The sequence below is a fragment of the Octodon degus genome, unplaced genomic scaffold, assembly GCF_000260255.1.
Source record: "Octodon degus isolate 3935 unplaced genomic scaffold, OctDeg1.0 scaffold00297, whole genome shotgun sequence".
NCBI classification, from domain to species: Eukaryota; Metazoa; Chordata; class Mammalia; order Rodentia; family Octodontidae; genus Octodon; species Octodon degus.
Window position 1 is genome coordinate 862,083 of NW_004524873.1, and position 26,675 is coordinate 888,757.

The following is a 26,675-nucleotide window of genomic DNA, read 5'->3' on the forward strand; positions in this document are numbered from 1 at the left end:
TTTGTATTTTAGGGAAATGTCTACTGGGTGTTCAGGGTCTCACTGCTAGCTTGGACTCACAGTGATTGGCCTGTTTACAGCCTCCCAAGAGCTGTGATTAAAGGCGTGTGCCACCACTCCCAGGCTCAGTTGCTGTCTCAGCGTGCCCCCAGGGGCCGGGCCAGCACAGCAGGCCTGGGAACTGAACCCCTGGCTCCTGCACATACTTGCAGGTGCTTTAATCCACTGAACTATTTGGCTGGCCCTCATCTATTTTAAATATAGTGGGGGCCCAGTATTGTAGCACACTCCTGTAATCCAAGCACTCAGGAGGCTGAAGCAGGAGGATCACCTTGAGTTCAAGGCCAGCCTGACCTACATAGTGAGTTCAGACCAGTGTGAAATATGAAGTGAGACCTTATCTCAAGAAACAAAGACCAAAACCAACAAACTAAGCATTATGGGAATATCTGTGATAGGGCTATGTTCAGGGGAAGGCCAGGCCTGACCCTCAGATGATAGGGTCAAACATTAGTACTAAGAAAATTTCAGTGGGTCACACATCTACGGAGAAGTCTGTTTCCAGCCGCTGTCTTGTTCTGGGAACTTTCTGAGTTGAGGTTGGCAGGAGGAGTTGCTTTTGAATGCTTCTAGACATTAGAATACCCCTTCATGTAACCAGTTCTCCTCTGGCATTAGCTAACCTATGAGGTCATTTCTACCCTGGGCTTAGAGTGTACACCTTCACTATAGGGCTTCTCAGGTTTTATAGATATAGATTTTGGGGCACCATAGACCACAGTTTGAATTGGCTCTTTTAGTAATAGAGTGATTTTTGGATGATCCTTAAGCTCTTGGGCCTTCATTTTTATATCTGTAAATTATTTGGGAAGAAAACACCTGTTTTGCATGATTTTCCATGGAAAACAAATAAGGTAGTATATATTTAGCATACTACTTTGAGTGTAGCAAGAGTTCAGTGGCTGTTACTTTTATTAAAGTTATTGAGGTCTGCTCAAGTTTCCTAGAATTGCTTGGTGAAAGGCTGATTTTAGTTTTTGTGGGGTTTCTTTCTCAGCTCTCATCTACTTGGTGTTTGGTAGATGTGAGTTACCTCTACTGTATTTTATTTATTTATTTAATTTTGGCGGAACCAGGGATTGAACTCAGGCCTTTGTGTTTGCCAGGGAAGCACTTATTCCACTCAGCCATCTCCCCGGACCCTTCTACTGTATTTTAAGTGCAGAAGTAACGTCTGTTTTGTAATTTTATGCTTATAGTTAGTAATATGTTTCCTCTCCTCAAGGGTTGTTGTGTTAAAGTAATATTCATTGAGTCTTGACCATTGCTGATATGAGTCCCAAGCTACCAGTGAACAACGATGCACTGAGTATTTACTGTATTTACTGAAACACAGGTCTAAGTAGGCGGTGTGGGGGTCTAAGAATTGTAAGACAAAGATTCTTTGAGGAGCTGTCCATGTATTTTGAAAGATATATTATGAAAACATTAAGTCCTCAAGACAGGAAATAAAGAGTCAAAAAAGTGATACAGATAATACTTGTACAGCACAGATACTACTCTTTACTGTACTTCTCACTACATCTTTATGTATAAATAACACTGTTGATTCACCTCTTCCCTCACCTTCACATCTAATCCATAAGTTCTGCTTTTAGAACACACCTCAGATCTGTCCACCTCTTTCTGTTTTCACCTCCACCCTGCAAATCGCTCTAAGATTTCATCATCTTGCTGTTGGATGACTGCTAGGACCTTGACTGGTCTCTTTCCTTGTACTTCTGTTCTTTTCCCACCTACTCTCTACCCACTTGTTAAAGTGATGTTTTAAGAACCTAAAGCAGATGATTTCATTCCATTGCTGATTGCCCTGCTAGGGCAGTCAGTTATTGTGAAAAAACAAGTTCTGTGCCTTTTCCTGAGCAGACAGATCCTGTGTGATCTGGCTCAGCCTTTCCATCTCCTTCATCTCATCCCTTCCCTTTTGCTGACTGTCCTTCAGGCACTTTGCACTTTCTCTCTTTGGAACACACACCGAGCTCTCTCCCTCTGGGTCTTTGCATTGGCTGGTTCATGTCATTGAAATGTTCTGTGTTCCTCACCATGGTTTATTTTTATCTTTAGGGCCCAGATTCAGACAGTGCAAATCATTCCCAACCATTGTATTTGAAAAGTCCTATCCTACCACCTTCTCTTACCTGAAATTATTTTGTTGATTTACTCTTTTGCCTGTTGACTCCTAAGTTCCACAAGGATGGCAGTCTTGTCTATTTTGTTCACTGTTGTAATAATTAACATGTATTAGGTACTCAATAAATATGTGAATAATTGAACATATTAGAATGGTCCACAAAGGTTCAGTGTACTTTATTTGTTATCACTCAATCGTGGACCAGAGTCGGCACTGAAGATGATTTTTTTTTTTTTTTTTTACTGAGGAGGATTTTATCTGAAGGAGGAGTGCATCTGGCAGAGAAAGAGGGTGAGCACAAGAGGAAGGGAAAAAAAAAAGAAAAACAAGAGGAAGGGAGTAAGCAGAAAAAAGGGGACAGTGACTGCAGGATTTTAGGCATGTAGTAGCTCCTGGGAATCCATAACTCCCCAAGTGCCTGTGTGTATCATGTAATCATTGGAGTCATCTTCATCTGTAAAGTAGGAAACATAGTGCTTACTATGAGGTTACTGTGAATAGTAGTGGTTTATATTTAGGAGCCTATTGGAATACATGTGACAATAAATAATAGTCTACCATACCAGTATTTAATTTGGACTCTCAGCTGAGGCTACACATCGAAAGTCAGATTTGGAGAGTTTATAGAAATATGGATGCCAAGGCCTCAACTCAGTACAATACTACTGACTCCAGAAAGTTGTCTCTGGGATAGATAGGTGTGATGTGGGAGAAGAGAGATGAATGGAGACCTAATTGGCAGCTTCTCTGAGCACAAAGGAGAAAAGCAACACACAGTGATGATGGTATGTTGCAGGTCCTAGGGAAAAGTCAGCACTGGAGATTAAGTTGTTTACCTGAGCATGTATTAATGGATATTGGAAGATAGATGAACCTTGAGTTACTTTAATTACTTGTGCCCATGTCTGGGTGAATCAAGCAGGATAAGTCCAATGCTGAGTGCTCCTCTACCCAGAAGAGGCAAGACCCCTTAGCTGTGCATATGTTAAACTGACACCGTCTGTCTTTCATCCCTGTTTTCTCTGGGTCAGGGTGACAAACTAGCAAGCCTAGGGCCCTATAAGTGGTGCCCTGGGTGGGGAAATCTTGAAGGAATGGGCTGGTTCCCCACAGGTAGCAGCTGGGAAGGGACCTAGGGATCAGTGGTGTAAGCTAGTTCCAAGTGCAGAACTTCAGCATGTCTATTTTCCACAAGCTCCCTAGGTGAGTTAGGCATACAGCTATTATTTAGAATCATATGTGTAGCCCAAGCTGTGCTGGAATTGTCTCAATGTCTTTTGTCATGGGACTGTCCAACCTGATATGCTCTGTAATGAGAACTCAAGGAATTACAGATCCAGGCCCTTTACTACCAGGACACCTTGAACCTCTAAACTTTAGTCCCTGGAGACCAGACCAGTGATTACCCATCAATCAAGTGATTATTGCTATTAATTGAAAAACAAATTATTGCAGCTCCAACAAAAGTCTTCATGTCTTCCATTATTCTTGACCAGGTTGGAGATGAAAGCCAGTCCGGTTGTCTTCTATGCTCTTATTCCTTTAATATCTACACATGTGCCAACAGATGGTACCAGCTATCTGTGACCAAGTTCCCTCCCTAATCTCTCCACTGAGCAGGGTCAAAGGTACATCAAGCAATATTTTCAAGCTCTTAACTGATGTTCTTTCTGTTTCCTGCTAGAACTGAAGGCTGGCTTAAACTAGAGGATGTTTTGGATGTCAGCAATGACTAGGTGGTCTTCTAAAACATTAACCACCTGTTTGGTTGGTTGCTCATGTACACACAAATATATCCATATCTTAGAATGTTTTGGGCAGTGAATATGCCTAAAGGTTTGATGCTGGAAAACATAATGAAGGCCAAAGGGTCTTGTGTCTCATAAGCATGTCTGAAAAGAGGAAAAAACCTTGTGAACAAACATGAGACATAGTGCTAGAATTGAAGATTTAGGTATCTATTACCTTATTTTAGTCCTCCCTCCCTTCCTCCTTTCCTCCTTCTCTCCCTTTTCCCTGTGCTGGAGATTGAACCTAGGGCTTTGTGCATACTGGATAAACATTCTATTACTGAGTTCCATTGCCAGGAATCCCCCTCTCCCTTAAAACTTAAGAAGTTTTATCTTAAGAAGAGAAGAAAAATGCCAGACTGCTGAATGTCAGCTATTAAGCTTCTTCTAGATAAGGTGTTGAAATCAACAGCTGGGAGAGAAAGGAAGTGCAGGGTACACAGAACCATGAGGGAACTGACAGAGGAGAAGAAAATAGGATTCATTACTACAGAAAAAATAGCCCCCTGCTGCAGACCCTAGACTCCATGGTATGGCTACAGCAGCTGTGTAGCTGACCTGGTGGGTAGGGACACAATGAAAGCAACTTTGCTCTGCACTGGGACACTGAGACCTGACCTGGACCGGAAGAGTCTTGTGCAGTAGGACATAGCAGTGAGAACACAAGACACTGAGTCATTGGTTAGTGAGTAAACAAGGGTGGCGCCAGCACACAGCCTTGTGGAGGAGTGGCAGCAGACAAGCAGGAGTGCTGTTTTATTTCAAAGGGCTTGGGGCTCAAACTCAAGCAGCGTAACAGCCCAGGGTTGCCTCACTGCCGATGTGTGGGAGTGGAATAAGAGAAGGGCTGGCCAGTCACAGTAGACAGCTGTCAGGTGGACAGCAGACTGGTGGAGAATGCTGCAAAGAAGGAGCTAGAACTGTCCACACTCCATTACGGTGGCCACCAAAGGCCAGTCTTAGCCCTAGCAACAAAGGACTGAAAGCAGTCCCTTGCTCTGTGACTGGCAGCACAAACAGGCAAATGACCTTGGTTGTTAGTGGATAAATATACTCCCCTGCCCTATGGACATTGCATGAGAAGAGTCAGTGGTCTGGCCAAGATAAGCCCTCCACCCTCTAGTAATCCTACTATAGATTTGGTAGGGTTACTCAGTACAGATTCCAATTCTGACTAGGGAACTAACAGAGAACCGGGGACACAAGAGAAAAAATTTTGATTTCCAGTTTTTTGGGAGGAGTGTTTCAGTTTTGACTTTTATTGTTCATTTGTTTTCTCTGTCCTATTTTTCTCATTCCTCATTGTTCTTTCTTGATTTTGTGATATTTTCATGTGAATTAATATTGTCTCTTGTCTTTCTGGTTCATCTTGATATTGTTTTGCTTTCTCTTTCACTCTTTCTCTCCTGTTTGCCTCTTCAGCCTTGATTATATTGTATTTCTCTTCAGTTACTACTTTGTTTTGTCCCTTATCCCTCTTAACATTATTCTTCCCCACAGGATAAAATAACTCTTCCAAAGGGAAATTCATTGTACACAGGTTCCTTGTTTATGTTGTATATTGCTATATAACAATAGATCTTCCTTCTATAATTAAAGATGTCAAATTAAGAATGACCACAGATTGTCAGTTTCTAGGCTGTGCTTGATGATGTTGTTATTGCTAACTGTACCGCTTTAGCCAGAATTTCATACTTGTTGTAATCATTTGTTCACTGTTGCGTGACAACACTGTGATAATCTGAGATCATAACCATCCCCATAGTCTAGTACCCAGGGACTGGATGCTGAGCCAAATAGACAGCAAGTCATCCCTAAGAGAGTGGGAAAATAGGACAATGGGAGAGACACAAAGACTGACAGTCAGCTATACCTAGAAGATATTTCTGAAGAATAGAGATTTCCTAGGGAAGCCTTGAAACCGGTGATAAAGCTCCCTAGCAAGAAAAATACAAACAATAACACAGAAAATAAATTAAAATAAAACAACACAACATGACAAGACATTGAAGCAAAATACAATCTCAGACTTCCAGGCCACCCAGGAGAAATCCAGAGATAAAGGAAATCAGAAGCCATTGGCTTGAATTTTCTGGTCTGACAAGAATAGAAATGAAAAAAAAAATCTACATGAGGCTATAGAGGAAATGAGAAATAATTTCCCACATAAAAAAGTGATGACTATAATGAAGGACTTGCTCATCAAATCCTTGCTCAGAATAGATACAGATTTTAAAATGTAGAGGATAGAAAAATGAAGGAAATCATGAGTGCCAAACATAGGAAAAGAATAGAATCCCTGAACCAGATATCCAGTAAATTTAAAATTGCAGAAGTAATAACAATTCAAAATTACAGAAGTAGTAACAGAAATCTTCTCAAGCATAGAAAATGAATTTGATGTACAGTAACTGAGACATACAGAATTCCAATTAGTCATGACCAAAATAAATCTTCTCCAAGTTAAATAATAATCAAGATTCCAGAAATTCAGCATAATAACAGAATATTAAAAGCTATTAGAGAAAAGAAACAAATTATCTGTAAAGGAAAGCTCATCAGAATCACAGTAGGCTTGTGAAAATAGAACCTGAAGTCAAGGAGAACTTGCTACAAATTACTTTAAGTAATGAAAGCAAACAACTTCCAGGGGCTGGGGAGATGACTCAGTGGAATAAGCGCTTCCCTGGCTAGTACAATCCCGGATTCAATTCCCGGTTCTGCAAAAACAAACAAACAAACAAACAAACAAACAAAAAAACGAAAGAAAGAAAGAAAACAACTTCCAACCTAGACTGATGTATCCTGTGAAATTATCTTTCAGAATTAATGGAGAAATAAAATACTTCCATGGCAAAGAACAACTAAAGAAATTCAGGCCATCAGATTCAGGCAAAGTGTTCTGAAAGATATTCTAGAAAGAGATCACAAAGACCACAATTCTAAGGGTACTAATAGAAAGAAGCCACTAGGCAGCACAAGCAATTATATAGAGGGAAAAGACAGGAAACCAGGAGTAGGAAAATAATATGACAAGGACAAGCCAAAACATATCAGTTATACTCATTAATTTAAATGGTCTTGCACCAATCAAAAGAAATAGACTGACAGACTGGAGCAAGAAATTAGGTTCAACAGTATACTTCTTAATTCAAAAAGAAATTCATAGGCTGAAAAATCAAATGGAAAACAGTACTTCATGTAACAGGAACCCAGAAAAAAGCAGGGGTAGCTATTCTATTTGCAGACAATGTAAACTTCAAGCCAAGACTGATCAAAAGAGATAAAGAAGGTTATTTTATACTTGTTAAGGGAAAACTCCAAGAAGAGATAACAATTACATACCTATGCAACAAATATCTGTGCGTTCAACTATATAAAACAAATAACCAACATGAAAAATCAAAGAAGCACTAATATAGTTGTAATGGTGGACCTTAATATCCCATTGTTGCAAGATTAACTAAACAAAAAAAAAAAAATCAACAAATATCAAGACTGAATGAAACCTGTGAGCAAATGGACTTAAGTAGATGTCTGTGGAGTGTTCTACCCTACAATATCAGAATATATGTTCTCAGAAGTGAATGGGATGTTTTCCAAGATAGACCACATACTAGCTCATGGAACATGCTTCAGCAAATGCAAAGGAGTTGAGATTAATTCATGCAAAAAATAAATAAATAAATTAAAAAAAAAGAAATTAGTTCATGCATATTATCTGACCATAGTGTAGTGAATTTGAAACTTACTGGTAAAAGAAACCATAAAAACTCCATAAACACATGGGAATTAAATAACTACTGAACAAGCAGTGGTTCACAGATGAAATTAAAGAAGTAAAAATGTATCTGCATTATTACTTAATTGCGAGGCCCTGAGTTCAATCCTTGGTACTAGGGGGAAAAAAAAAAGACTCAAATTCATACAATTAGGAATGAAAAGGGTGAAATTGCAACAGATCCTTCAGAAATCCAGAATGTCAGTATTTACACTGAAAACCTTTAACAAGATGGAAAACACAGAAGAAAGCAACATTCCTAGGTAGTATGGGTTATCAAAGTTAAATGAAAATGATATAAAAATTCTGAATAATCCAATGTCAGTCAATAAAATTGAAAATATAATTAAAAACTTAGTTACAAAGAAAAGGCCAGGTCCTGATGGAATCAGTGCTTAATTCTACAAGAAACTGAAGAGAAGATCTAATGCCACAACCCACCAAACTCTTTTTATAAAATCAAAAGGGAAGCAGTATTCCCAAAGTCTTTCCTGGAAGCAAATATTATCCTGAAATCAAAACCAGAGGACCCAGCCAACAGAGAACTATAGGCCAATCTTCCTAATTAACATAGATGCAAAAATCTTCAAAAAGATACTGGCAAATATGACCAGGTGTGGATTACATGCTTGTAATCCCAACACTAGGGAGGCTGAAAACAGGAGGATCACTATGAGTCTGAACTGTGTAGTAAGACCCTGTATTAAATACATGAAGAAGAAGAAGGAGGAGGAGGAGGAGGAGGAAGAGAAGAAGAAGAAGAAGAAGAAGAAGAAGAAGAAGAAGAAGAAGAAGAAGAAGAAGAAGAAGAAGAAGAAGAAGAAGAAGAAGGGCAAGGGGAAGGGGAAGGGAAAGAACATCATCATATTCTGGCTGGGTATGGTGGCATATGCCTGTAATCCCAGCACTTGGGAGGGAGGCTGAGGTAGGAGACCAGCCTGGGTTACAAAATGAGCTCAAGACCAGCCTGAACTGTGTAGTAAAGCCCTGTCTAAAAAAAAAAAAAAAAAAAAAAAAAGAAACGTACACCAAGATCAGCTAGGATTCATCCCAGTGAGGCAAGGATGGTTCAACATATGTAAATCAATAAATATAATATACCATATCAATAGAGCCAAAGACAAAAATCACATTGTCATCTCAATAGATGCAGAAAAACATTTGACAAAGTCCAGTGCCTATACATGATAAAAAAAAAAAAAACCTACAGGAAACTTGAATTGGTTTTTATCTCAATCTGATAAAATTCATCTACAACAAATCAATAGCCAAAATCAAACTAAATTGTCAAAAACTGAAAGATTTCATTCTAAAATCAGGAATAAGTCAAGGATGTCTACTGTCACCACTTCTATTCAATATAGTTCTAGAAACATTAGCCAGAGCAATTAGACAAAAGAAATAAATAAAAGGAATAAGGACAGCAGGGGAAGAAGTTCAAATATTATTTGCAGATGACATGATACTATATATAGAAGGACCAAAAACTGTCACTCAAAAGACTTCTAGATTTTTTTTCAAAGATTTTTTTTTCTTTTTAATGTATTTGATTGCTGCAAGGTCTTACTACACAGCTTGGACTCATAGGGAGCCTCTTGTTTTCAGCCTCCCCAGCACTGGGATTATAGGTGGGCACCACTAAGACTTCCAGAGTTAATAACCAGATTCAGTTTCTTAACTGGGCACAAAGTCAACACTCAAAAATCAATAGCATTCTTGTACATAGCAACAAACTTACTAAGATAGAAATTAGGGCAACAACCCCTTTCACAGTAGCATCCAAAAAATTCAATACTTGGGAATCAACCTAACAAAGGAAGTAAAAGATCTCTATATTGAAAACTACAGTACTCTGAAGGAGATGAAGAGGATATCAGAAAATGGAAAGTTACCTGTTGCTCTTGGGTTGGAAGAACCAACATAGTAAAAATGAACATACTTACAAAATTGTTGTACAGATTTAATTCAATCCCAATCAAAATACCTTTAGCATACCTCAGAGAACTAGAGAAAACATTCCTAAAATTCATTTGGAACCAGAAGAGACAGAGAATAGCAAACATAATTCTGGGCAAAAAAGGAAAAGCAGGGGCAGTAGCTGTCCATGCTGAAGGCTGGCCAAATGGCTCAGTGGATGAAAGTGCCTGCAAGCAGGCACAGGGGCCAGGGACCTGCCATGCTAGCCCTGCCTCTGGGCATACTGAGATAGCAATTGAGACTGGACGTGGTGGCTCATGCCTGTAATCCCAAATCTTGGGAGGCTGTAAACAGGCAGATCACTAGGAGTCTGATCTAGTAGTGAGTCCCTGAACACCCTATAGACCCTTCCCTAAAATGAAAAAAAAAAAAAAATTCCATGCTGAAGATTAAAACTAGGCCCATGTCTATCACCATGCACTAAATTAAAATCAAAATGGATTCAAGTCCTAAATATTAAAACAAAAACATTATGTCTATTTGAAGATAAAATAAGTAGAACTCTTGAAGACAGGTATAGGCAGAGACTTGAGGAACAAATCCCCGATTGCATGGGAAATACTACAAAGAATCAACAACTGGGATATTATCTTATTAAAAAGCTTTTACACAGCTAAGGAAATCACCATCAGAGGGACAAGACTACCCAGAGAGTGGGAAAAATTTTCTACCAGTTGTTCTTCAGAGTACTAACATCTAGAATATTCAAACAATTGAAAAAAATGCACCCCCCAAATTTAAAGGCCCAATCAAAAATGAACATCTGAAATGAATAGACATTTCTCAGATAAAGATGTAGAAATCGAAAATAAATACATGAAAAAAGGTTCAAGGTCGATGGTCATTATAGCGATGCAAATTAAAGCCATGCTGACATTCCCTCTTACTCCAGAGAGAATGGTTATCATCCAGAAATAAACCAATTACAAATACTGGTAGGGCTGTGGGGAAAAACTGTAGACTGATGTAACCATTGTAGAAATCAGTGTGGAGTTTCCTAAAAAAAACTAAGGCTAGATGTCCTATTTGAACCAGCTATTATGCTTCTTGGCATCCCCTCCCCCCAAAGAATTAAAAGCATCTTATCAGAGTGATATATGCACAGCTGTGTTTGTTGTGGTGCAGTTTGTAGTAGCTAAACTTGGAAACAACACAAATGCCCATCAACCAAAGAATGAATAAAAAAATGATGCTTTTTAAAAATATAATGCAGTACTACTCAGTCATAAAGGAGAAGCTTGTGACATCTATAGGTAAATGGATGCATCTTGAGACAATATTCTTAAGTGAAGTAAATTGTACATGCATGTATAAATATTGTATTATTTCTGTTTCATGAGAAACAAAATATAGGCAGGCCAAATAGCTTAGTGCATTAAAGCACCTGCAGGCAGGCACAGGGGCCAGGGGTTCAATCCCCAGGCCTGCCATGCTGGCCTGGCCCCTGGGGCACGCTGAGACAGCAATTGAGACTGGGCGTGGTGGTGTGTGCCTGTAATCTCAGCTCTTGGTAGGCTCTAAACAGGTGGATCACTACAAGTCTGATCTAGTAGTGAGACCCTTAACACCCTGTAGACCCTACCCTAAAAAAAAAAGAAAGAAACTGAAAATATAAAGACAAAAATGTATAATAGGTATTGTGAAATGGGAAGAAAATTTTCAAATGGAAAGGGGAACAGAGTGGGGAGGAGGGAAAGGAACAGAAAAAAATAAAAAAGAATAAAATAGAAACAAAGCTTTGTAGAGGAGGGGAAGAAGGGATTGAAGGGCGGCGAGGGGAATGGAGGAAGAAGGAGGAACTAAGATGTATCGTGTACAAGTCCAAGTTCCCTATGAGGCATGTGATCATACTGTATATCTAAATTGTACCAATAAACTTAAGGAAAAAATTACCAATCCAAAGAAAAAATAAACCTTATCTTGAGATAGAGCCTCCTTCAGTTACCCAGGCTTGCCTCAAACTTTTGTTCTCCTACCTTAGCCTTCCAAGTGTCTGGAATTATAGGAGGGCTTATGGGCATGGGCCATTGTGGCTGGCTTTGTACGTATTTCATATAGTATTCAGTTGGCAATGACTGCTAATAATGTACTATCATTTTTTCTGATCAGAAGATAGTAAACAATACCAGAATATTTTAGTGTTAAGGTGCTAGAACATTTTAGTGTGTGTGTGTGTGTTTTAATGTATTTAGTACAGGGTCTATAGGGTCTCATTACACAGATCAGATTTGTAGTGAACCTCCTGTTTTCAGCCTCCGAGCACTGGGATTACAGGTGTGCCACCATGCCTAGTCTCACAGGGCCAGCATGTAAAACATTTTAGTGTTTAGAAGAGTTTGTTTAATAGACCAAAGAAATTTTGTAAGTATTACATTCATAATTTGACTATTTATTTAATTTATGTATTTGGTAGAAGATCTCAGTACACAGCTCAACCTCGTAGCGATCCTCCTGTTTTCAGCCTCCCCAGTGCTGAGATTACAGGCATGCACCCCCATGCCCAGACTCAGTGGCTGGCTCAGCGTGCCTGGGTGTGGGGCCAGTGCGGCAATGTGGTGCGGGGATCGAACTCCAGTCTCTGCACTTGCCTAAGCAGGTGTCTAGTCTGCTGAGCTATCTCGCCAGCCCTTGGCTATTGATTTTGTGTGCATGTTTGGAAATATCATTAAATTCAGACCTATATCTTCTGTACTTCTGAATGTAACCTACATTTGGATTATTTGAAGTTAGTGTCTTCTCTTTTCCCAGATGAGTGGCTTCCAGCATTACTACATATGTTTCTAAGGTTACTACCTGCAGGGTTAGAAGTGGGGACTCACATATTGCTTCTCATTGCAGAGATCAGCTGTGGCCACCCTCCGGAAGTACGGAATGCCATCCTGCTGGGGAACCACAGCTCCAGGCTGGGCAGTGTGGCGCACTACATCTGCCAAGAGGGCTTTGAGAGCCCCGGAGGAAAGATCACTTCTGTTTGTACAGAGAAAGGCACCTGGAGGGAAAGCACTTCAACATGCACGGGTACAACATGCTGCGCTCCTGTTACCTGTGAGCAGAGTCCCTGGGAAGCAGAGGCTGGCAAGCCTTTTTCTGGCCGCCTCCCTCTGTGTCCTGCCCCAGGCTCTGCCCCTCACTTGGGAGGGCGCTTGGTTTTAGATATGTATGTCAGCTAAATACTGATGACTGGGAGGGTGGGCTGGAAAAATAAGTTGGATAGAAAACTTTTGGTGTTCATCTTTTGGTTAAATTCTTGTTTCATCTGCTTAACCAGCTCAGAAATTTTTCTCCATGCACTGTTTTCTCAGAGGGGCATAATAGCATGGCAGCTTTTTAGAGAAAAGTTGATGTTCTGCAAAAGAGAGATTTTTTTTCATATTTTTAAAAAATTAATTGTGATAAAATACTCAAAACACAAAAAATGACCATCTTAAATATTTTAAACTAGGTAGATATTATATATATATATATATATATTATTGTACAAGTGCCAGAACTTTTTGATCTTTCAAAAACTAAAATTCTATATTCATTATGCAAGAATTTGCCATTGTCCCCTTCCTTTACCCCATAGTACTCTCCTGTTCTTAGATATCTCGTGTAAGTATGCTCATGTGGTTTTTTGTCTTTTTGAGACTGGCTCATTTCATGTAGCATAGTATCTTCAAGGTGCAACCATGTTATAGCATTAGCCAGAATGTTTTCTTTTTCTAAGGCTGGATAATGTTCCCTTGTTTGTTTGTGTCACCTTTTTGGAATTTACCCATTCCTCTACCAGTGGACAATTAGTTGCTCCCACTTTTTGGGCCACTGCAACTAAGGATGCTGTGACACGAATGGCCAGGTACATCTCGGAGAGCCTGTTTTTCAGTTCTTTCGGATACATACCCAGAAGTGGCACTGCTGGTGAGGAGGAGTTTTGAGGCTGCACATCCATTTCTGGTAGTGCCATGTGGTATCTGCGGGTCACTGGGCAAGGCATTGTGAACCTTAGTTTCCTTGTTTATAAGAGGGGGAAAGTAAAGTCTGCCTTTTCTTTTCAAAGAGTGTGGAGAGGAAATCAGATGGGGTCATCTATGGCAGCATTTGGCGAAGTGTGCATGTTAGTTCTTTCCTTAATTACTGCACTCATGTAGCTCTCAGGAGTCTGAACAAGTGTACATTTCTGCGGGCTTCCTCTCACCCCTTTGCCTCCAAGAAGCAAAATGGGTAAAGGCAGTGATACATACCATTTGTGATAGTTGGTCAAAGAGTGTGACAAATGGTTGTCACATAGTCTCCAGGGGCTCTGGGCATATGTTCCTGCACATTTACTTGTTGGCCCTGGAGACATATCTCTGAAGAGTGAAATCTCAGTGTAGCTTTGCTCTGAGTCTCTGGATTAATTAGCATCAGGACTGTGGTAGGTCTTGGGTCTTGCCATCCAGTTTTCGACAGGAAAGCTTAACTAGAGCAAGCAAACCATGTGAATTTGTGATTATTTGTCTGAAGAGCAATGGTTTATAACCATTTTGGGAATAGAAATTTGATGAAATCTGCTTATGCAATAGGCACCTATTTGGGGTGCAGTATGTGTTAAGTGCCTTCTGAGGTACCACCTATTGGAATTTATGGTACAATATGAGAAATAGATCCTTCCCCAAATAAATATATACACAGTAATGCTTTGCAGAGAAATTCAAGGCATTCGTGGACTTTTGAAGCCCCTGGTAAGCATCCTTGGAGAAGATGGAAAATTCAGCTTGCTGTGAAGGCTCTGTCTATGCCATAAGATTCCAACATTCAGGCATCTCTTTTATAAAAACAAAAGGATGTAGGCCAGAGACTTCAATCATAGAAGCAAAGAATGAAACTCCAGAGATCTAGTTCAGCCTTTTTTAGAGTGGTTTCATTGACTTGCACAGGGAAGTAAGGGCAAACCTGTGCCAGACAGTAAGGACTCCAGGGCTGCAGGCTTACCAATGGAGAAATACAGGAGGGCTGATGTCTTACCGTACTGGGCTGATGGTCATGCCAGCCTATCACTGCATCTTTTATAGCACCACAAAGATGTATTTGGAGGAAGTAAGCTTTGCTGCCCCCTAAATATGCTCTCACCAGGAAACTACCTTGTGGAGTTGCGTGGCAAGAGAGCTGGGTTTGGCACCTAGACCCTCAGCTGTCTGTGTCATTGCTCAAGCTACTTTGTCTCCACCACTCAATTTAGTAGGGGCATCAGACTTAGTCACTACACGAAGAACCAGTGGATCTGCATGGGGTGCAGTAAGCTATTAATTATCCGATACTTGTAGAGCACTTTGAAGAACAAACATGTTATGTAACTGCTAATTATAATTACCGTCCGCAGCCTGCCACCTTTCACAAAGTCTGGCTCCAGCTGCAGCCTTTCCACAGGCTTTGATTTAAGGAAAGAGGAGCCCTTCTCCCTGTGAGCTGGGATCTTTCCGTGAGGAGGCCTCCGTACCGTCAATCAGGATTGGCAGCTAAATTCAATTTCCACAGATGCAGGCAGTGATTTCCATGCTGATTAATTCATGATGCGGTGCAGATCCGCTCTGGGTGGGTAGGTGGGGGAGGCTTCTGGGAGGGCGGTGAGAGCAGCTGGTCCCCAGGGCTCTTGCTCAGTTGCCTTCCTCTCCCTGTTAGGCACTCAGGTCTTCAGCCCCCTCCTCCATGTTCTATTTACGTTCTCATTGTTTGCTTTGGACTCCCCCACCCCCCATCTCCCTCCTTCTCTGTTTTACTCCATGTACTTACTTGAGTGTTCACTTTCAAACTGAATGTAATAATTTTTCTTCACTGAACATGGGTTGTTTTAAACTACAGTACTTAAAAAAATTTTGGACCCCTGTTCCTTTGGATTAGTAGCTCTTTCTGTAATATGTTTTTAATGGAGTGTGAACTCCAACGAGGTGGTGAGAGTTTTTTTCTCCAAGGCTAGTTTGGACTGGAAACTCCAGACAGCTGGGAATTAGGCAACCGCTTTAGTGTCTGGAAAAATCCCAGGTGGAAGCTTGATGGTAGCGAGTTGGTTTACCTCAAGATCAAAGAGGCTGATTCATTCTTGATAAGAGTGTCTGGTTTGCATTCTGCACAGGTCATTTGGCTTTTTATGTTCAGAGTCTGAGTTAATAATTATAAAGTTGACCGTACTCATTGCATGGTCTTCAGAGGCTAACACCTCTGTGGGAACACAGATTGCTTATCTGCCAGGATCCTTTCTGTGCCCCCAACTTGCCCTGGGTACTCAGGCACTGCCTCAAATGCTTCCAGACTCCCGCTAGCCTCTGCGACTTCTGTTTGGTTGATGGCCTCTACTCCAGCCCAGTGAGTGCCCTTTGCAGCTCCACGTATTGCAGATGGAAAACAAAGGTCAACTGGAATGAACAGGGACGCATATACGAGTGGTCACATGGCTGGGCTGTGTCTCAATATGCGAATAACGTGTGGGCCATTGATATTCCTGCCACTGCTGAGTGAGCCCCAACTTAAGTTGGTGCTTTCCTTGCAGCCTTGATTTTGTTTCATCCTTGGACACACCCGGGAAGTAGCTATTGTTCACTTTCATTGCTCAGAGGAGTAACCTGAGACACGTCAAAGTTAAGCAACTTTCATGGGCTAGTCAGTGTAGGCACTACCAAAGTGAGCACTGTATGGGAGAGAGCATTTGGACTCAGGTCTATAAGCCCTGAAAGCTCACACTAGCTGTCTTCTACACTAGAGAATTCCCATGCTTGAATTATTTACATAATATTTGCCCTAATAAAAAGTATTACAGGGGGCCTTCCCCTTAGCTCAGTTATTTAAGTGGCTGCTTCAACAAAGCAGTCAGGCTCAGGTTGCTGTGGTTCGATCCCCAGAACTCAAGCCAGCCAAACCTGCCCTGAACGCATTCTGAGCCAGCTCCCCCCCACACAAAAAAATCCTTCTGCCATTAAAAAAAAAAAAAAAAAAAAAAAAGTATTATTCACTCACTATGTTTCTTAAAAGGACTTGTATTTTAAAACTTAAAATCTATGATTTAAATTTACTGATGACTCATTGCTACTTGTTTCTCAATAAAATTATTTAAAATAAGTAAATAAGTAAATTTACTGATGAAAGACAAAAACCTCAAAGCAAATCTAGACAAGTATCAATACGAAATTTCTACGGAGCTGACAGAAAAGTTGGTGTGTACCAACCACGCTTTAAGCCCCTTGTGCGATTTAACTTATTTCTCAAAACCACTGACTAAATCAAGAACTGTGTCATTTCTAGTTTCCAGGGGAGGATGCTGAGACAGGACTGTCATGAGCGTGCTAAAGAACACACAGCAGATCTGGATCTAGACTCAGGCCCAGGGCCCAGCGTGCATGTGCTGCACCACTGGGACTTTACAGCCCGGATGTTTCTCACCAATGAATAAAAGAAAAAAGTGTGTTTTCTAATTCAAGTATAATTGAACTTTTTGTAAGTTTTTAATAAAATCTGCAAGGTTATACAAAAAATGAGATTGATATAATAAAAATGAAAAAAAGTAAAAAAATAAATTTACTGACGAAGACTACTTGGTAATATATATGATGAATATTCACAGCTAGATTTTTTTCTAGTGGACATAAAAACATAGTGAAGATGTACACATATATTCACATGCCAGCCCAGATCGCCCTAAACTATGTGATGCATTTTACAAAAGCACTATTCTAAGCCGTGCCACTTCTGCCAGTTTTATGTGACTTTAAGGCTTAAAGAGAGGAAATGTTAGAATTTTTATAGTAAGCATGCATTTATTCAAGTAGTTCCCCTTGGGAAGATATATCCTGACTTCAGTGTTGCTGCCCTTAACAAAAGGTGTTTGTTTGTTATTCCTGTTTGGGAGCAGGCCTTTGGAAGTGGTATATAAAAGTGGTATGAGAAGATTGTCATTTTGTTTTTGACATCAGATACTGATTCAGCTAGAGATGACACTAGCTTGACTATCTGCTTGGGTCCCCTGAATGTATTCTGAGTGATCTTTTACTGGTTCCAAATATAAAGAAAAAATGTATAAAATTGGAGCTAAGAGATACACTAGATTTGTCCTCGTCCTTGCACAGTCGACTTCTGAGAGAGTAGTCCATGCTCACTGTTCTGTCCTCCTGGAGGGAAGTCAGGCCTCCAACATCCTCACTTCTCTCACTGAGGTCTCTATGGACCATCCAGGGACTAAATTCATGCTCTGATTTCAGTCCTCAGGCCCCTTAACCTTTCTGCAACATTGAGCCTCATAGATCACCTATCCGTCCATTCAAGAGTTCAACTAGACAGTAAATATCTTTTGAATACCTAAGTCTAGGTCATGTGCTATTGTGTGACCTTTGTCATCATAAAGTTCTGGTCAGGAGAGGTAGAAATTCAAAAGCTAATTATATAACTATTTAGTTACAAATGTAGTAGATACCACAAGGAACTATTAGATGCTCACAGTATACCAAAGCACATATTGCATGCATGTGTTTGTGTGTTTACATGCCCCCACTTACACATATGGAATAAAGCAGAGGTGCATACTCTATCACCCAAGCTCATTTTGATGCTATGGGGGTGTCTGTTTTGTTTCAGTCACAGATGCCTAAGTCCCTCAGCATGACAGGACAAAGGCCTGCCCTGCCTTCCTTCCTCTGTCCAAGCTCAAACCTCAGGTACAGTCATGACACTGTGGGAACTCCTTCAGGGAGAAAACCATAGAAAGGAGGCAGAGGCATTGAACCTACCCCTCAAGCTCTGAGGACCTGTCCCAGCCCCATCTGTGGTGGGGTAAGATGGTTGTGGAGGAGTGTTGGAAAGGAAGGATGGTACTTCAGGGGAGAGAACTCTCTTCCCTACACTTATGGACATCACCTTCCCTCAGCCACACTCCTTCATCTTCTCCGCATTGTCTTTCTCCTTATTCTTCCTTAGGTTTTCTTCTCCTCAGTCCTTCTCTGTGGCCTACCTTGGTGTCTCACCTGCGCCTGTGCCTTCAACTACCATCCACAAATCCATGGCTTTCAAGACTCTTTCCTCTGGATAGTGAGCAGATGACTCAGCCCTGGCATGTCCTCGGCGCAGCTCATTACTCTCTTTCTCACAGAGCTGCTCTGCCTCCTATTATCTTTCTTAGGAGAGCAGTAGAAAGCCATTCATTCCGATTCTCAGGCTCAGAGGCTGGCAGGCAGCCTGGACTCCTCGCCATTCTGCTCTCTCCTCCTATTGATTCTCCTTCAGAATTGTCTCTTGTTTTAGAATACAGTGCCCCAGTTTTATCTCTTAACCTCTTGGCTGAATAACTACTTCAATCCAAAGGCTCTTAGATGTGGTGTCTGACACATCTGATTGTGAATTCTGACTTGACTGCTTATTACTGTACGACCTTTGGCATGTTACTTAACATCTAAGCCTCCGGTCTATAAAACAAACGCAATAATATCTAGTTTCTGAGATTATTTTGAAGGTTAAAGTACTGTCACACCATCTGATCTGTAGGAAAAATTCCATAAGTGCTTGCTCTTCTTATTTTCATTACTGCTTCTTATGACTGCCGGGACGGTGAGTTCAGGCCTCTCCAGAGCTACCTGTGTCTGACAAACAGTAACCACTGTGTCAGTGGTATTGCATTCTTTCCATGTGATCTTCATTTTTTCTATACTCTGGTGCTTCCTTTAGGAAACACTGGAGTGGGCTGGGGAGGTAGCTTAGTGGTCTAAGTGCCTGTCTGGCAAGTGCAAGGTCCTGAGTTCGATCCCTGGTACTGCCCTGTGCAGGCCCCAAACCCCAGCGTGGTGGCACATGCCTGGAATCCCAGCATTGGGGAGGCTGAGATAGGAGGATCACTATGAGTCTGAGTTGCATAGCAAGGCTCTGTATCAACGAAAGTTAAAAAAAAAAACAAAAAAAAAAAAAAAAAAACTATTTAGAAAAGATGCACTGGAGTTACCTTTCTAAATGCAAACATTTCCTACCATTTTCCTGCTTTCAGCTCTTCGTTGCTTAGAGGAGTGAATCTGGACTTAATCTGGCAAGCAAGGCCTCACTCAGCCATGTGTGCATACCCCGAATCCTCGCTTCCCATCTTTCCTCCCCCTCAGTGATGTGACATTCTTTTCACCGCCTTGAATATGCCATACCCTTTCATGGTCCCAGGCATCAGCTTGCTGCTGTCTGTTCATGGGCTTCTGTACTCTTTTTAAAAACCTACCCAAAATTTCACTAGTATATTTTTGTAGTACATAATAGTTATTTTCCTTGGTGGAGTTGGTACATATATAGAATGTATCTTTTTTTTTTATTTTGGGGAAGGGTCTACAGGGTGTTCAGGGTCTCACTACTAGATCAGACTCATAGTGATCCGCCTGTTTACAGCCTCCCTAGAGCTGGGATTACAGGCAAGTGCCACCACACCCAGTCTCAATTGCTATCTCAGTGTGCTCCAGGGGTGGGGTTGGCACCGCAGGCCCAGGGATCCAACAAACCCCCAGCCCCTGTGCCTGCTTGCAGGTGCTTTAATCTGCTGAGCTATTTGACTGGCCCTTAGAATATATCTTAATTCTTTTTTTTTTCCTCTCTCTCTCTCTCTCTCTTCCCTCTGTCTTTTTTTTTTTTTCCCTGTCTCTCTCTGTGTGTGTCTCTGTGTGTGTGTCTCTCTCTCCCCATCTCCCTTTCTTTTTTTTTCAGAGCCAGGGATTGAACTCAGGCCCCTGTACTTGCCAGGCAAGCGCTTATTCTCCTGAGCTATCTCCTCAGCCCCCTTCCTCCATCTTTTGATCTCCTTCCCATCTGAGAGAGATTTATCTCTCTGCTTCCTATTACTATCATTTATTCTGCTGTTTATATTTTGAGTTTCTCATATAAGAGAAATCATTGTGATACTTAAGCTTGCGTGTCTGGTTTATTTCATTTAACGTTACATTATTGTCTAAAGGTGAATCTACTTTCCTAAAAACAACTCATGTTCATCTTTATCGCAGAGTAGTACTCTGATGTGTATAAATGCCACATTTTCTTATCCATTCATCTGTTGATGGACATACAGGCTGCTTTCAAGATTTAGCTATTGTAAATTGTTTTGCTATAAACACGGGAATGCATGTAGCACTGTACTATGTGTCTTTAACTCTTTTGCCTTCCCCTACCCTTTCCCCATTTATCTCTTAAAGTCATAACTTCCAGGAAGCTGGCCAGGTCCTCCAGTGAAATGTCCCTTTTCTCCATGCCTGGAACACTTATACGTAGCTTTGTAATGATACTGAGTTGTAATTTTCCTATGTCTGTGTGTGCTCCATTAAACATCATGATTTTTGAGGGAAGAACTGATATTCTGATCGTTGTTGTAGTCCGAGGCCTGGCATGGTAGGGTGCTTGGCATTTGGTGTCTTTTAGTCAGTGGTGAGCAGAGAGTGAAGTATCTCGAAGACAGGTCCAAGAGGACCTTGAGAAATGTCCTCCATTATCAACACTTTCAGCATAAGGGCGTCTTTCCAGGTTATCCTTGAAAGGACAGTATCAATATGGTAGTTTTATTATTTGATATATCTATGAAGAAACCTTCCAGATTGATTTGTGGACAGTTGGAGAAAAAAGTCACCAAACTTTGTGAAACTGTTCCTTGGGATGTGCTATCTGACATCCCTATAATTGGAGCTGGATCTCATCTATTCAGAGAGCATGGCACAGGCTGGAGGCAGATGACATCTCTGAGATGTCATTTACATTAGTCACAGTGAATGAGAAAGAAGGAAGGACAAGAAAGGAAAAGAACTCCCTTTTTATCTCTGCTTGGGTGACAAAGGAATGGAGAGTGAGGAGAGAATTGGCCTTATTGGCAACGCAACAGAAGGAGGGGACGGAGATGTTTTTCCCTTTCAAATTACATGATGAGCTAGCAGTGGAAGGGGTGTGAGCGGGCAGTGATGTAAGAGCTCTGGGGCTCTGGAGGACTGAAGAGGAAGGGGCCAGGAATGTTTAGGGCTTGTTCAGACTGAGAACAGACTGGTGCAGCAGTGTCTTCATGCTACCTATCTATGGAGGCGAATGGATAAGTTTATTGTATCTTAGGTTTCCCATGTCTGCAACTGGAGTATTTCTTTGATTTTTGAATTATCTATGGCTGAGGAGAAACATTGATGTTGGTGATCTCCTGGTATTTTTGCAAGAGTTTGTGTGTTTTCCTCCTCCTGTGTCAATTTCTTTTCTTTTACTATAGATGACCTGGGTTTAACAAAGAACAGGGCATGTGGGACATTGCATCGAGGCAATGCTGTGATGGGATTCTTTAGTAACTAATGTAAAATCTCCAGTGGGCAGGAAGATCAGCAGATCAGGTCAATCCAAATTGGGCACTGGGTCTGAGTACAGGAGAAATGAGTTAGCCATACAGGTGCCAAGGGTGTGGACTTTTTTTTTCTTCACTTGGAGGCTGAGAAGAAATTTACTAGAAGGAAGGAATAGGAACTGAGGAGGATCATTTTCTGAGATATAGAGTTAAGTTATCTTTCTTATTGTTGATAGGAGTCTTACCTTGGGTTTCCCAGAAGACAGAGCCAGGGGCAGGGTGCTTATTTCATAATAGGAAAGAAAATCTCAGGAAGTGGGAGTGGGGGCCAAGAGAAGCAGCAAAGGGTAAGGACAACCTTATTGTACTGGTCTCTACTGAGTACAAGGGACTGTCCCATAAATGTGACCGAATCCTAAAGGGCTGTAGAATTAAGTCTTGGTAGACTGTCCTGCAGGAGAGCCTGGGGGAAGAATTTATCCACTAGTTTTTGTTTCCCTGGGTTTGTGGTATGGGGGCCATAGCAGGGAAACCCCAGAAAGGAGTGAGACACAGCCACATTCAAAACCCATGTAGTGCTGGGCATGGTGGTGTTACGTGCCTGGTATCCCAGCTACTTGAGATGCTGAGACATGTGGATCTCAAGTTCGAGGCCAGCCTGGGCAGCGTATCAAGAGCTAATCTCAAAACCAAAACACAACAAAAAACAAAATAGTATGGAGGACTGGAGTACAGAATGGGTGAGACTAAGGAGAACTATAGAATCATGATTTGATGGGAATGCCTACACTGGGGTTATAGAATACAAGGGGTAATGGAAATATATACTGAATATTTAAATTGAAATAATTATAAAAGAGGCACATTGCCATTAATCTTCTCCTAACTCCTTTCACTTCAAACAATTTAGCCCATCATTCTTTTCCACTTTCCGAAGCAGTTTTGGAAGTCTTTGTTTGTAGGTGTGTTTATGAAATGTGATCAGAAATACAGTGAATGCTCTGCTGAGTGCCATTTGATGAAAAAGCAGGCTTGCAAAACACCATAGTGTGTCCCCATCCGCCTTATGTTCTGGCTCTGGCACTGTGTGATTTCTGGCTCTGTCCTGAAGTCAACACGACTATGAAAGACAAATGTTTTAAGTTGACTCAGGCTGTGCATGACAGCACAATGAAAGACACTCATGAAGGAGGACTTCCAGAACTGCTTCAGAAAGTGACGAGAACAGTGGGATAGTGTGCTCAGATTAAGAGAGGTGACTTTGAGGGGGATTAGTGGCCCTGTGACATCTAATAATTTTAACACTCACTCTACTTGCCATTCACTGTATTTTTTTTTTTTAAATTACAGCTTGCATCTCTTTTTAGCTATAATAAGGATTCCTTTTTCCAGCAAAGACAGCCACCTGGCCTCTATAGGCAGGGTTGTTTTGATGCTATTGTAAATGAAACTGTTTTCATAATTTCATTTTGAATTACTCCATTTTAGTATATAGAAACACAAACTGATTTTTACAGCTTGATCTTAGGTCTTCCAACTGAACTCCTTTTTTAGTTTTAATAGTTTTTAAATGTTTGAATTCCTTAGGGTGTTCTATATTTAAGGTTATAACATTGGCAAACAGAAAATTATATTTATTTCTAAGAAATTTGATTTTGAAGGAGTAAAAAGCTGAATCTTCCCCCTGCCTCCCTTCTTGTTTGGACAGCTTCCTAGGTGGTTAGTTGAGTGAGTCCATCAGGAACTATGTTGCCTCAGGAAACCAGTGTCCTAACATCATTTCCCACATGTAGATGGGACATATACAGAATATTTGCTTTTTTATTCATTTATTTATTTTGGTACTGGGGATTGAACTTGAAACCCTGTGCTTGCCAAGCAGGTGCTTAGGTTGCTGAGCTATATCCCCGGCCCCCACTCCCACTTCCCGGCTCTCTGCAGAACATTTAAAAGAGGCAGAACCACAGGTACAATTTGTGTAGAATTGTAGCTTACTCCAAGCTGCTTTTGGAGAATGGTTCCACATGGTGCCTGGTGTCCTTTCCCTTCTGTGAGATGACTTGAATGAGTGCCCTGTCCCCCAGGTGAAGTAAGCAAGATGGGAACGGAGCAGGTTTTACCAGCACAGCTACAGGACTCAGCCTAGCCCACCTTCCATCCCACAGCAGTAGAACACCAGTGGCATCCAGTGGCCTGTTAAGATAATCACAGGTTGGAGTTCTTTCCTGACCTCAAGCAGGAGTCTTTCCCTACCTTTTCTAATAAAGAGCCTGGCTCATTCCTGATGAAGGGAAGCTGTGTGGTTGGCCTGGAATCACAGCAGGAATGGTGTTCAGCTGAGATGGGGGGTCGGGGAGGTAGACAAACTAATCTCCATTACGGTTTTTCTGAAGCCCGTGGGCGCATTTTGTGAGTTAACTTTCTTTTTCCCTTCTAGAAATAATGACAGAAATTAAAAATGTATCAGTGTTTAATAACACGTGTCTGAGGTGGCAAATAAACTCAGGAACAATAAACTCCAATATCATGTATGTGGTAAGTAATGAGATCTCCTTTTCCCCCCTGCTAGGATAGAAATGGTAAACCCGTGGGACTCAGTCAGGATTTGCTTCTCTAAGAGCCTCTCACTTTTGTTGCTTTCTAATTCCATTGTCGTTAAAAAAAAAAAAAAGTGAATGGAGATTTGAGGCTGTCTGAATTGTCTGTTATTTTACACATCGTGTTTCAGCGTATGGTCATTTGACACAGAGTGTGTATGTGCATGTGGGGAGGGAGGGCTTCGTATGTGACGTCACCACCGTTGCTTGTTCCAGGCACTTGTATTTCCCCTCCCAGCGCAAGGCTAGAAACATCTGCTGACTTAGTGGCCAAAGGCACAGGTGGTCCTTGGTTATGACAGTTTCCATTTACTGAAGATCATTTATGGGCAGGATGGCACTTCCTAGAGAATTTTCACTTATGTCACCTTTTTTTTTTTTTTTTTTCAGTACCAAGAATCAAACTCAGGACCTTGTGCTTGCCAGTGGCTGTGCCACTGAGCTATCTCCCTAGCCCTAACGTCACCTCTTAGGGTACTGGGTTACTGGGTAGATGGAGGACTTTCTCATTAGATTCCTGAGGGCAGAGTTTGGCCTCATCTGTCCTCTGGGCTGAACAGGGCAGGGAAAGATAGGATGGTGCCATAATTAGGCTGCCAGGCCCAAAGTCTTTATTATGCTGACTAGCATTGTGGTGGGCTCTCTTGTCCTTTCCTGTCCTGAAGGTAAACATAAAAGGACAACTGTCGGACCCTGCGGGATCAGTTCATGAGGAGACAGTCACCTTGACCACAGACAGCAGGACCCCAGAAGTGTGCCTCACCCTGTACCAAGGCGTCAACTACACCATGAACATTTCCACTGCTCCTCCCAGGCACTCTGTGCCCACCAGCCTTCGCTTCCAGACAGCTGGTAGGTGGAGTTGGGGACTTGTTTCCTTCTGGGAAATGCTCAGCACAGGATGTAGCAATGAACTCCAGCTTCAGCTGGGCAGTAGAGTTCCTGTTTTTCTTCTGAGACTTGTGCTTGGGGGCATGGAGCTGCCCCAGGGGTCAGAAGTAGAGGAGGTCTAGTAGAGAGACTTCCTCTCAGCTGCAGGCTGAATGGCACCCAGGTACTTTCTTGCCCTTGCCTGAGAGAGAGGAGCTTCAGGGAGGCTGAGCTGGCAGCTTCATGCCAGGATGGGAGCTGACCCCAGAACTGGTGGGGGCGAGAGACCCAGGTCAGGAGTGGGTGAGTGGAAAGGGGCAGGTAGCCAAAGGAACACAGGAGGGTCGGTGCTGGTTGAAAGTAGAAATGGACCTGAAGTTTTAAGAAGTAGAGGTGCCGGGGAGATGGCTCAGTAGAATAAGTGCTTCCCTGGTAAGAGCAGGGGTCTGAGTTCAATCCCCAGTTCAGAAGTAGGAATAAACTTCACTGTATGTAATTGTCATGTGAATTTTTTAAAAACAACATTGTAATAGTTATAGGAAGTTCATTTTGAAAAATATAATTCTTATTTCATAATACCTTACGGACAAGCCTGGAAAAATGATTGGAGGCATTTATGAGTTAACTAGGTCTTTGCTGTCCTATTTAAAATCTACATTGCTGGGTGTGGTAGCACAGGCATGTAATCTCAGCTACTCAGGAGGCTGAGACAGGAGAATCGCAAGTTGGAAGTCTGCCTGGGTAGCTTAGTGAGACCCTGTCTCAAAATAAAATAAAAAGGGCTGGGGGTGTAGTCCAGTGGTAGAGTTTTTGCCTAGCATGATCCGGGCCTTGGGTTCAGTCCCCAGTACCACCTCCTCCCCAATATACATGCCCCAAATCTAAGATACTGCTACCACTAGGTAAAATTTGGCCAGAAATAACTAAAAAGTCGCCAGTTTTAGCAATTATGAAACCAACTATGAAATTACACAAATTAAGTCTCAGTATTTGTATATAAAATAAATTATTTCTTTTAAGCAAATAATATGTAGGAAAGATATTATACACTAATATGCAATCAAACTTTATAAAATTAATAATAAACCACAATGGCTTTATAAGAATATATCTTCTTGAAAAAAATCATCATAAGGACCTCAAACTCATCTGTCACCATGAGTCAGAATGACAGCTTGCTTCTCAGTGTCAGCTATTCCTA

The 26,675-nt window shown here is 41.4% G+C and overlaps 1 protein-coding gene across 1 annotated transcript in view; it reads left to right on the forward strand.

Annotated features, from left to right (window-relative positions):
- Susd1 (sushi domain containing 1) overlaps positions 1–26,675 on the forward strand; it is a 210,349-nt gene that overhangs the window by 82,397 nt on the left and 101,277 nt on the right. Inside the window, exons 5-7 of the mRNA XM_023707549.1 lie at positions 12,578–12,757; positions 24,445–24,542; positions 25,270–25,456. Coding sequence (XP_023563317.1) covers positions 12,578–12,757; positions 24,445–24,542; positions 25,270–25,456 — 465 coding nt within the window. The remainder of the gene's footprint in view (positions 1–12,577; positions 12,758–24,444; positions 24,543–25,269; positions 25,457–26,675) is intronic.